General features: G+C 41.0%; 3 protein-coding genes across 4 annotated transcripts; 2 read left to right on the top strand and 1 right to left on the bottom strand.

Moving 5' to 3' along the window:
- The first annotated feature begins 238 nt into the window (after positions 1–238).
- Positions 239–3,012, top strand: LOC122038721 ((S)-2-hydroxy-acid oxidase GLO1). Of its 2 annotated transcripts, XM_042598621.1 has the most exons (12): positions 239–398; positions 486–639; positions 1,074–1,198; positions 1,302–1,348; positions 1,429–1,506; positions 1,595–1,719; positions 1,793–1,859; positions 1,939–2,001; positions 2,078–2,147; positions 2,234–2,334; positions 2,407–2,511; positions 2,599–3,012. In XM_042598621.1, the coding sequence occupies exons 2-12, from the start codon at positions 497–499 to the stop codon at positions 2,782–2,784; spliced, it is 1,110 nt and encodes a 369-aa protein (XP_042454555.1). In that variant the 5' UTR covers positions 239–398; positions 486–496; the 3' UTR covers positions 2,785–3,012. The 2 variants fall into 2 exon arrangements, with proteins under 2 accessions (XP_042454555.1, XP_042454556.1); XM_042598622.1 differs by lacking the exon at positions 239–398 and having other exon boundaries at positions 549–643.
- A 656-nt stretch (positions 3,013–3,668) lies between these two features.
- On the bottom strand, positions 3,669–8,272 carry LOC122038720. Its single transcript, XM_042598620.1, has 3 exons — positions 7,771–8,272; positions 4,309–4,416; positions 3,669–4,218 (listed from the first exon to the last, which is right to left on the bottom strand). The coding sequence occupies exons 1-3, from the start codon at positions 8,065–8,067 to the stop codon at positions 3,907–3,909; spliced, it is 717 nt and encodes a 238-aa protein (XP_042454554.1). The 5' UTR covers positions 8,068–8,272; the 3' UTR covers positions 3,669–3,906.
- A 313-nt stretch (positions 8,273–8,585) lies between these two features.
- On the top strand, positions 8,586–9,402 carry LOC122013455 (RING-H2 finger protein ATL70-like). The gene has a single exon (XM_042569743.1). The coding sequence runs from the start codon at positions 8,717–8,719 to the stop codon at positions 9,191–9,193; it is 477 nt and encodes a 158-aa protein (XP_042425677.1). The 5' UTR covers positions 8,586–8,716; the 3' UTR covers positions 9,194–9,402.
- Positions 9,403–10,206: the final 804 nt, after the last annotated feature.

Raw genomic sequence — 10,206 nt, 5'->3', positions numbered from 1 at the left:
GTGGATCGAATTCTGTGGCTTTTATTAGCTCTCTTTTTTTTCTTACTCCCCTTCGATGTGGCAGTGGCGATGGTTTCCTAATTCTTTGGATAAGAAGAAAAAAAATATATGTATGTGAAAATGTTTGGGATGTAGAACTGCAAGCCAACGGTTGTGGATGAGAAAGCAGTGTTGGAGATGCACTTCTTCATGGCCACCTCCAAAAGCTAATCCAAAACCCACCCCTGAAATGCCCATCCCACCCCCCTTCCTCATCGTTTTGTCTTTTGTAGCCCTAGCTTGTTCTAACTCCTGCAAACCAACAAAGGAACCACCATCTCACATCCCCAGCCCATATATTTACTGTCCTCCACTCCACACCCTCCGTAGTTTCATTTCTCCTGGTATCAGCGAGCAAGGTTAGTTTCTCTCTTCTTTCTTTCTTTCTTTCTTTCTTGCAGAAATTTGTATTGAGTTATTTATTGTCTCTCTTTTCTTTTCTGTAGGCTGTAAAACCATGAGCATGGAGGTCACCAACGTGATGGAGTATGAAGCCATTGCCAAGCAGAAGCTGCCCAAGATGGTGTTTGATTACTATGCCTCGGGTGCAGAAGACCAATGGACCTTGCAGGAGAACAGAGAAGCTTTCTGGAGGATCTTGTAAGGAATCCCTTTTATGTTTTGCTAGCTTTTGTATCAATCTGTTTTACTGGTTATAGGAGAAAATTAAACAGGTCTAATAGCAGCTTTTTTGGCATCTAAGGTTGAGTTCAAGTCCTTAACCTTTTTTGGCATTATATATGTTAAACTTAGATTGCACAACCAGTTGTCAAAAAATCTTCCTGAAAAGAGAAATACTCAAAACTTTTTTTTTAAAGCAATCATTATCTAAGGTCTCTTCTTTGTGTTTATTTAGATTAATATGGATTTAATCTATGCAATCATAATCTATCAATAATAAGCATGATTCAGCTGAATGATTGGACCTTCATTTATCTGGTCTTCCTTTATCAAGACGCTTAATGGAATCATGATCTACTTGGTGTTTTTGGAGATTCTATCTTATGTTGCGTGATGTTTGATTCGTAAAACAGATTTCGCCCACGCATTCTCATCGACGTCTCAAAGATCGATATGACCACCACTGTATTAGGATTTAAGATATCGATGCCGATTATGATTGCTCCCACTGCTATGCAGAAGATGGCCCATCCTGATGGTATGATTTCAATTGAGGATCATTGATGAAATCCATATGAATTTCTAAACTGATTAACCATATCAGATTCTAAGTTTATGTTACTGCTTTCGCAACATTACAGGAGAATATGCAACAGCAAGAGCAGCATCAGCCGCAGGCACCATAATGGTTTGTTCTTTTCCTTTGTACGTTTTGTTAGCTACGATTGAAGTATCATAAACTTAGTCACTTTAATGTTTCTTTTACAGACACTCTCATCTTGGGCTACTTCCAGTGTGGAAGAGGTTGCCTCAACAGGGCCGGGAATTCGATTCTTTCAGCTCTATGTAAGCTAACTTCTTGACCTGATGAGTAACTTCAGTTCCTGTAAGTTTTCATGATCTCAGCTTATCTCATTCCTCTATTACTTGTCAGGTCTACAAAGACAGAAATGTAGTTGCACAACTCGTGAGAAGAGCAGAAAGAGCTGGGTTCAAGGCCATAGCCCTCACTGTTGATACTCCAAGACTTGGCCGGAGGGAAGCCGACATCAAGAACAGGTACAGTGGGTTCTTATGCAGTTTACAAGTAAAAAAAGAAAAGGTCAATCTTAATGTAACACTTCAATTACAGATTCGTCCTGCCACCATTTTTGAGCTTAAAAAACTTTGAGGGTTTGGACCTTGGGAAGATGGATCAGGTGAGCCTTGTAACCGATATTCTTGGAAGAGTTGATACACCTATTTTCTTGATTAAAAATGTCTCTGGTTGAATTTTAGGCTAATGAATCTGGGCTTGCCTCATATGTTGCTGGCCAAATTGACAGAACACTGAGCTGGAAGGTATGCATGCTAATTCATCTCATGATGCTTCAGAGACCAATCAATACTGATACTGATCCTTTTGAACTATTTATAGGACGTGAAGTGGTTGCAGACAATCACTACTATGCCAATCCTAGTGAAAGGGGTTATCACTGCAGAGGACAGTAAGCATTCTGATCCTTGAGCCTGAATGTTTACTTTAAGTCGAATATTAGACAGACATTTTCGACCTTTCACTCCCAACATGCAGCGAGACTGGCCATTCAGTCTGGTGCAGCTGGTATTATTGTATCCAACCATGGAGCTCGCCAGCTCGACTACGTTCCAGCTACCATCAGTGCTTTGGAAGAGGTATCTGCTAAAACATTCATTCCTGAAGCAGAGTTTGGGATATTACTGACAAAACAATGGTGCCAAATTCAGGTTGTGAAAGCTGCACAGGGGCGCGTTCCAGTCTTTCTGGACGGCGGAGTGCGCCGGGGAACCGATGTCTTCAAGGCTTTAGCTTTGGGGGCTTCTGGAATATTTGTAAGTAGAAAATGGATGGCCTTCGTTCTTCAAGTCCAGTATGAACTCCTTGATGATATATTTTTTCCTCTCTCGACTGGTAACTAGATTGGAAGGCCAGTGGTGTTTTCTTTGGCTGCTGAAGGCGAGGCTGGCGTGAGGAAGGTTCTGCAGATGCTTCGCGATGAATTCGAGCTCACAATGGCATTGAGTGGCTGCACCTCGCTCAAGGAAATCACACGCAACCACATTGTGACTGAAGCAGACCGTGGCCGTCCCTTTCCGAGGCTATGAATGATTCGGAAGACGGGCTCGTCTCTCCATAAAGCCAAGACTACAAATGAACTTAGCCAGCACCTTTGAAATGGTCTGAAGAACGAGTGTGAAGAAACTATCTCTATCCCCCACGCGGGAAAAGTTCTTCATTAAGCTATGTTTTAAGTTTTAACTCGACAGTGGAATATGTTCAGATGGAAATTATATATTCGACATGATCTGCAGAATAATATATATATATACATACACGTGTGTATTGACTTAAACGGTTCATATAGCAAATAGGAGATGACCATTCATCAAAGGGAGCTTGGAACACCATCTTGTGTCGAGATCAAGAAGACCTACCAAAGTTTGTCCATCACAATTTCATCAAGGTGTTAGTTCGACATACTCCCAAGTGATCAAATTTGATTAGGTTGTTTTGATGTCTTTAGTAAAGAATTTAAGATAAGTTTGGCTTATCAAGTGTAAAAGAACTTAGAATAGTGCACAAATGAGCTTGTGAGCCTTAATGACTCGACATAGTTGAGTTAATTTGTTGGATGGCTCAATGCAGTTGAGCTAGTTGGGTGTTGGTTCAATAGATTAAAGGCATTGCTCAAAAGAATGATGGCATGTAGAGCAAGTTTGAAGAGTTTGGTGTACTCTAAGGGGGGCTTGAAAGACGAGAAAGATAACATGTGAAAAAAGTTTGGAGAGCTTGGTATAAATGAGGTACTGAAGATTGGAAATAGGATGTACTTAGGGCAGACCAAAATAAAGGATAAGGGTAAAGGAAGATGCATGAAGCAAGCTTAACACATTCGATCAATAATTGGACATAAAGAGAACTCGAGAAAAACAAAGAGCATTGATAAAATTGGCCAATTTGTATACAAAATATCAATATCAGCTGTGGATGAGCAAGTAAAAAGCACACGTACGACTAAAATCTGAGAATCACAATTACACAGGAGAAAAGGATAAATGCACTCCTCAGTCAACAAGAAACTAAACAATCGACCACGGGCTCTGAACATGAAGTAGCAATAAAACAAATCGATTGGACAGACACAGTCACTAATCAAAACCCACGCAATAGAACAAGCTTGCAGAATAGTAGAGTCCAGGAGCCAACTATTCACATCAGAAGAGACCTTAGAAGAATTTGTTATACTGGCTGGTGAGAGAATCCCTGAGGTTCGAGTACAATCCGAAGAGAGAGTACTGCTTCAGATTGGACACCTCGTACCATGAATTGAGAACGGCTTGGTGCTTATCAGTACCTGAAAAGGCCAGTTGTATACCTATGCTGCAGTCGACAGCACCCTGGGGTTTGCAGCTAGATGTCTTGATTGCACAAACTTGATTGTTGAGGCAAACAAAAGCTGACTTTGCGTTCGAACAAGAACTGCAGCCATCTCGCTTCCAGAACAGGTTCTGGAGTCTTCCCTTCTTGAATTCAAGAACCTACACAGATGAGAAAAGAGAGAGCGAGAGAGAGCATCACGGGTAGGTGTGATAGATATTCTTCATGGCTTGACACAAGTGGAATCATACCAGAGTAAAGCTGGTTACTGCATAAGTGCTGTTACCAATAAAAATGGGAATGGAACGAGCTGCATATTTCCGGCCGGCAAATGCAACCATGAATCCCCCATTGGCAACCTGTAATGCGTAAATTTCATGGATGACGATCCCTCTTAATCTTATGAAGGAATTTTTCTAGATAAATCAAGAGGATTCATATTTCTCTAGTTTATTTTTTCCTATTTAATGCCAACATATATTATCAAGGTTCACTGGAAAGCATCATATATATATTACAATGTGCAATAGGAAAAGAGAGAGTTACATCTAGCAATAATGTCCTTGAGACTAAAGAAGCGTCCTTGGATGCTTAAAATGCAATAAATATCATAAATGAAAATTGGAAACATGGATAATATGTCAAATATCCATTATTTTACAAATGGGAATGTTGACTTCCTGATTCCAAGAATATCTAGTCAATTAGCACAGCTATAGATATCGAGGGAGTGTATCATCTATGTTGGATACTTAGCTTGTAGGTCAAATGGATTTTAACTTGGTGGAAAAACAAAAATACAGCTTATCCTCCACGAGATATTGCACTCTGATTCTGACCCCTAAAAGAGATTTTTTCCAATTTAACCACCTGAATTTACCTCTGTTAGCACTTAATCTCTTCTTTCATCTTCATAAATTCCTCCCTATCCTTTTTTCCATCTCCTTCTCGATCTGCATGAATTTCTCCCATCTTTCACTTCATATCATCCATATCAATGAACTTTTCTGATCTTCCTCCTCTTTTCTTCCTTCTTCTTCTTCCTCTACTACTACATCCTCTTCATGAACTCCTTTTCCATTTTCCTCCTCTTCACCTTTCTTCTTATTAGTCCATAATGTATTTTTCTGCAATTGGCGCTAGGGTTTCACTTCTGTGAAGTCTGATCTAGTGACATAAGCATTCGTTTCTATGTGCCTTCGAAAATCATGGGAAGAGGGACAGTGACAGTTCCCAGGGCTTCTGCTTCCCTCATCATCCTTGTTGGCAGGGTTGGGTAACAAGGAAGGAGAGAGCAAGGCTTGGGCAAGATAAGAGAGGAAGATAGCCAGATTAAACTTGATTGAGAAATACTATAACTTTGCACCTGCTTCAATGCAAACACAATTCAATAACTAGGGTGGATAAGAAAGAGGCTAAATAGTCACGGTTTCAACCCCAGAGAGCAAACTGACATAAAAAATAGGACATCTGTGCTTTACTTATAAAAGTGACACCATTGAGCATTCACAATGGAAATTGAATAACTTGAAGATAGAGTGATGGATGATAGTTATTTATGTGAGGTAATTACTCCTCCCAACTTAGGAGCAAAGAATGAGCTCAACCAACTATGCTACAGATTTGCTACATCATTGGATCGAATTACTTCAAGTAGTAATCGGGACTTTAGATCTACCCTAGCATTTCAGCTCAGAACCTATGCTCCATTTAGTGAGCAAAACATTATTTTTTTGTTGAAAGAAAACATCCAGTTTCAGTGTATCCACTTACATGATAGACAAAGCAGCTACATATTAATTTTTCCTGACAAGGATTCCTAAAACTCAAAGAAGCGTATAAACAAGACAATTCCAAAAAAAAAAACATCAAAGATAAACTTGAAATAGCATCTATCATCAATTTCTTATCAACGCATACCATAAACAAGAACAAGCCAGGTTAATTCCTACTATAATTAATAACTTGTAATCACATACATTTTCAATAATTAAGACAATTCTAGAAGACTCAGATAAGGTTCTATCAATGCAAAAGTACCTAGTAGTCACAAAGAATATAACAAAAAACTTTAAAAAGTAACACAGATTATCCATTAGCGAGTGAAGTACACAATGGTCTAGTTTCTCCATGACCTCACCTAGGGTTGTAATGGGTAATGCGCCTCGATGTTGAATGGGAAATGCTCTTGACCATTATTTCAAAACTGACCACACTCATGAGTACACTAGGGTCTAGTTTCGCCATGACCTCACCTAGGATTGTAATGGTAATGCACCTCGATTTAGAATGAGAAGGCAATGCCTTGACCATTATTTTGACTTCGCTCAAAATTGACTACACTCATGAAAAATATATATAAAAATATTTAATGCCACTTGTTTTTCATCATCATCATTAATCCCAAGTCTTAAATAGGGTTGCTACATGAATCTTATCCCTCCATTTCCATTCAGCATTACTATATATGACTATATCCCTAGTAATATTTAAATTAGTATTGCTCTACCTCTTCTATCTATCACTCTAATACAATCTATTGTTTATCTTCAAATATATTCATATCATTTCAACCCAACACCATGCCCAAGGGGAAAATAAAATGATGCACCAACCTTGCCTTGTGCACCTGGGTCAGCCTTGAGGCACCTTTTAACAACACTAGACTTGGCATTGACCAATGGCCTCAATCTTTGGGGTTATGACAATTCCATAAGATGGTGTGGAATCAGGCATGCTCGTTCTACACTTAACACCTCAGCCTAGACTAGTGTCAACGCTCAACATCACACCCAGGGTAAATAATTTACACAGGGGAGAAAATATAGTGCACAAACCTCACCTAGTTTGCATTGGGCACCTAGGTGAGACTCAGGGCGGCTTTAACAAAAGCAGACATGGTCACATGGAACCGACCAGTGGTGTCGCCATCTGGTGGAATATGAACACCACTTTGAAGGAAGTGGGAATTATCTACACAAGGCAATGAGTCTTTAGTGAGTATTACTAAAGAAACAGGATGGAAACAGCTAAATAAACAGGATGGAAACAAGATGAACACAACTGTAAATCTCTGTATGAATTTCAACTTTTTGGTAGATTATCTTTCTTTTCTGTTATATCTAATCACCCACTAATCTTTTTCACTCTATTTACTTGTCTTTTAGATGTAGATTTACAAGAGATGTGCAAGAAAATTATGTTTATAGTTAATTGATGGAGATCTAACAAATGGTTACTCCTCTCTTGTCTCTAGTCCTTTTCTACTATACTCAAAAGACTTTTGATCTTCTAACATTACTGTCTTTTTCTGATCACAAATTCACAATTTTAACAACTTGCTATTGTCATTCATCAGTAATACAGTCACCAGAGACCCTGCATATAATTTATACTTATATTTGCCATTCATCTAAGAGCTTCAGGTCTTCCTCATTATCCTGCAATTTATTTTACTTATAAGACTTGGTCAACTATGGAAGATCAAAAAACATGTGAAATTTGTTAAAGATTCCGTCATAAATAATTGAAAAAATCAAAGGGAGTACCTCCAGTTTCTTTTGCTTCGTATTCCAAACAAAATTTTCCCACTACTGATCAAGTTAACCAACAAAGATCACAAATAAACCCTAGATTCATATCCAGACACTTAAACATGAAAAATGCAGCCAATCGGACAGGAAAAGAGAGATGCGCAACGGATCCGGGTATACCGACAGGCTATTGCTGGTGTTGATAGTCAGGATGGAGATCTCGTCGACCTTGGGGCGGAACACCGCGATCTGAGCATTACCGGAGGAAAGGGAGAGGCGACTGTCGCAGGGCGACAACTGGGCGCCGTTGGAGTAGAACGACTCGCGATTGTCCAAGGCGAGGCCGAAGGTGAACCCATCCCGCCGCTGGATCTTGGAATCGGCGCAGGGGGTGAAGACGTGATTCTCGTTACCAGCCGCCGCCACTGTCGCCAGAAACGCCACCACGACAGCCGCCGCCGCTACGACAGCCCTCATTCCGCCGTCGATTTCTTTTCCTCGCTCACAGGAACAACGGATCGCGTCGTCGGCGGTGGACTGGCCGAGCTTGACGACGGCTGGGTAGTCAGATGGGAGAAAATTTGCATGCGAATAATTTGGACGGTCAAGATCGAGGGGGACAGAGATCAAGGGCGTCAGCGAGAGAGTGGTCGTGTGCTAGCGTTCCGTCTAATGAAGCTGGATCTTTAGAGGTCACGGCAACAAAACTTATGCGGCTTTCCAAAAAAACAAAGCACGTGCATGGCTCAAGGGCAGGTAAAAAAATAATTCAATTAGTTATTTTTAACAAATAAAGTATTTATAGAGAGAAAGTATTTTTTTTATACAATATATATGTGGTTATTCCCCCAGGCCCCAAGAGATTGTTCCTCTAGATTCTTTTTCTAGTATGACAATCTACCAACTCAGCTATCCGACAGGCGACATCAATTTTTTTTTGAAATATAGATCGTCGATGATTGTGAAAAAAAAAATATTCCTTTGACTTTATTGAACATTGACCATGAATATTGCTTCTACAGATCAACTTCTCCGATAGGCGACAGTTCGATTAATTGAGCGAGCTCCATCTTCTTCGTGTCCATAGTTGACTTCGCAACGAGAGTCCTCGAATGCTTTTCATCTCATGAACTCCACGGACGCCGCCGCCGCCGCGCTCGCCCCGGCCGCTGGCACGGTAAGCACCTACGGTGGCGATGGGATCCGGTACGCCCTCGGCGTGTCGGTCAGCGTGCTCCTCGTCATCGTCACCATCACCGTCGCGTTCAGGTACTGCACCAGAGCCGGCACCGGTGGATCCAGTCAACAGGCGGCCACGGACGTTGAGGCGGCGGCGGGGCTTGACGAGGCGACGCTGATGAGTTACCCGAAGGCGGTGTACTCGGTGGGCGGCGCGGCCTCGAGCTGCTCCATATGCTTGTCGGATTTGAAGGAGGGGGAGGTGCTCAGAGAGCTGCCGGAGTGCGGGCACTCGTTCCACCTGCAGTGCGTCGACCCGTGGCTGAGGTCGCGCCCGACGTGTCCGCTCTGCCGCACGTCGCCGCTGCCGAGCCCCATGCCGACGCCGCTCGCTGAGGCCATTCCACTAGCAAGGCAGCTATGAGATGAGATGCAAATATCTATATAAATTGAGACGAACAGGGGAGGAACAAAGATCCAGAATTTGAGATCTTGAGCGGATGAAGGGAATCATACAGCAGTTGTAAAGTTAATTAAACTTTGATTTCTCAGCTTTACTAACTAATTCTGCATACTTCGATTGTAAATGCTCGCCGTGTCCTGTAAAAACTTAGATAATCTGAGCTCTGAAGAACCAAGATTAATTCGTCATTTTTAGTTTTTTGCAAGGCCTTCAAGACCATTGGAATCATAACGATCTCAGTGGTCACCGTTCTGTGAATTGAATAGGCAAATCCAGAGATTCTTGAATCCACTGGAACAGCTCTGTTTCATTAGGCAGCCTGTTGACTTCACAGGCACTGTTGACATTAGACAGGGATGTTGGGTCACTTTTGCTCTGTGAGTAAACTTCTATAGGATAACCCTTTTGACTTAAAATATATTGACTATTCCAAATTCGATGTGTCCATTTAGAGTCCATTAAACTCCCTCCTTTGAGAAATATAAAAGCCCATTTACATGAAACCTCCCCTAAAGGTTGAAACAAGCATCAAACCTTGGTTTACTAAACTCAAAACTATATTATAACAAGCAATTCGTTCTTATTCTTCTCTTCTTCCGAAGAAAGACATGGAGATGCATCTAGGAGTCCTTTAAGTCACAAATTTATAAGATGAAAGTTCTTCTTCTTATCAAATAAAAGAAGAGCAAATGAATCAATATTATCCAAATGATAATTTTAATTAATAAATCTCAGAATTTTATTTTATTTTCCCATTTCTTCAATAATTGCTGCCTGCACTCTCCGGTGCTGGCGCTGTGAGTCCTGCAAACCCTGTGGGAAGTGGGAAACAGTTGAAATGACGTTTCAGATTTACGTCGAGGGTCGTGTCCAACCATGAAACGTCACTCACCTATCTCGTTGTCTTTTCACCAGCAGGCATGGCATGCATTCATTTATCATCAAAACGTAAAATCCGTTTTCAATTATTGAAT

Source organism: Zingiber officinale, chromosome 1A (assembly GCF_018446385.1).
Source record: "Zingiber officinale cultivar Zhangliang chromosome 1A, Zo_v1.1, whole genome shotgun sequence".
Taxonomy (NCBI): Eukaryota; Viridiplantae; Streptophyta; class Magnoliopsida; order Zingiberales; family Zingiberaceae; genus Zingiber; species Zingiber officinale.
This window is presented reverse-complemented; position numbering and strand designations above follow the sequence as displayed.

Coding starts and splice junctions, on each gene's coding strand:
- LOC122038721 (XM_042598621.1), top strand. CDS start 497: ATGAGCATGGAGGTCACCAACGTGATGGAGTATGAAGCCATTGCCAAG. Junction 1,199..1,301: donor GAAGATGGCCCATCCTGATG/GTATGATTTCAA, acceptor GCAACATTACAG/GAGAATATGCAACAGCAAGA. Junction 2,335..2,406: donor CCATCAGTGCTTTGGAAGAG/GTATCTGCTAAA, acceptor TGCCAAATTCAG/GTTGTGAAAGCTGCACAGGG.
- LOC122038720 (XM_042598620.1), bottom strand. CDS start 8,067: ATGAGGGCTGTCGTAGCGGCGGCGGCTGTCGTGGTGGCGTTTCTGGCG. Junction 4,417..7,770: donor ACACCAGCAATAGCCTGTCG/GTATACCCGGAT, acceptor TACGCATTACAG/GTTGCCAATGGGGGATTCAT. Junction 4,219..4,308: donor CAGTAACCAGCTTTACTCTG/GTATGATTCCAC, acceptor TCATCTGTGTAG/GTTCTTGAATTCAAGAAGGG.
- LOC122013455 (XM_042569743.1), top strand. CDS start 8,717: ATGAACTCCACGGACGCCGCCGCCGCCGCGCTCGCCCCGGCCGCTGGC.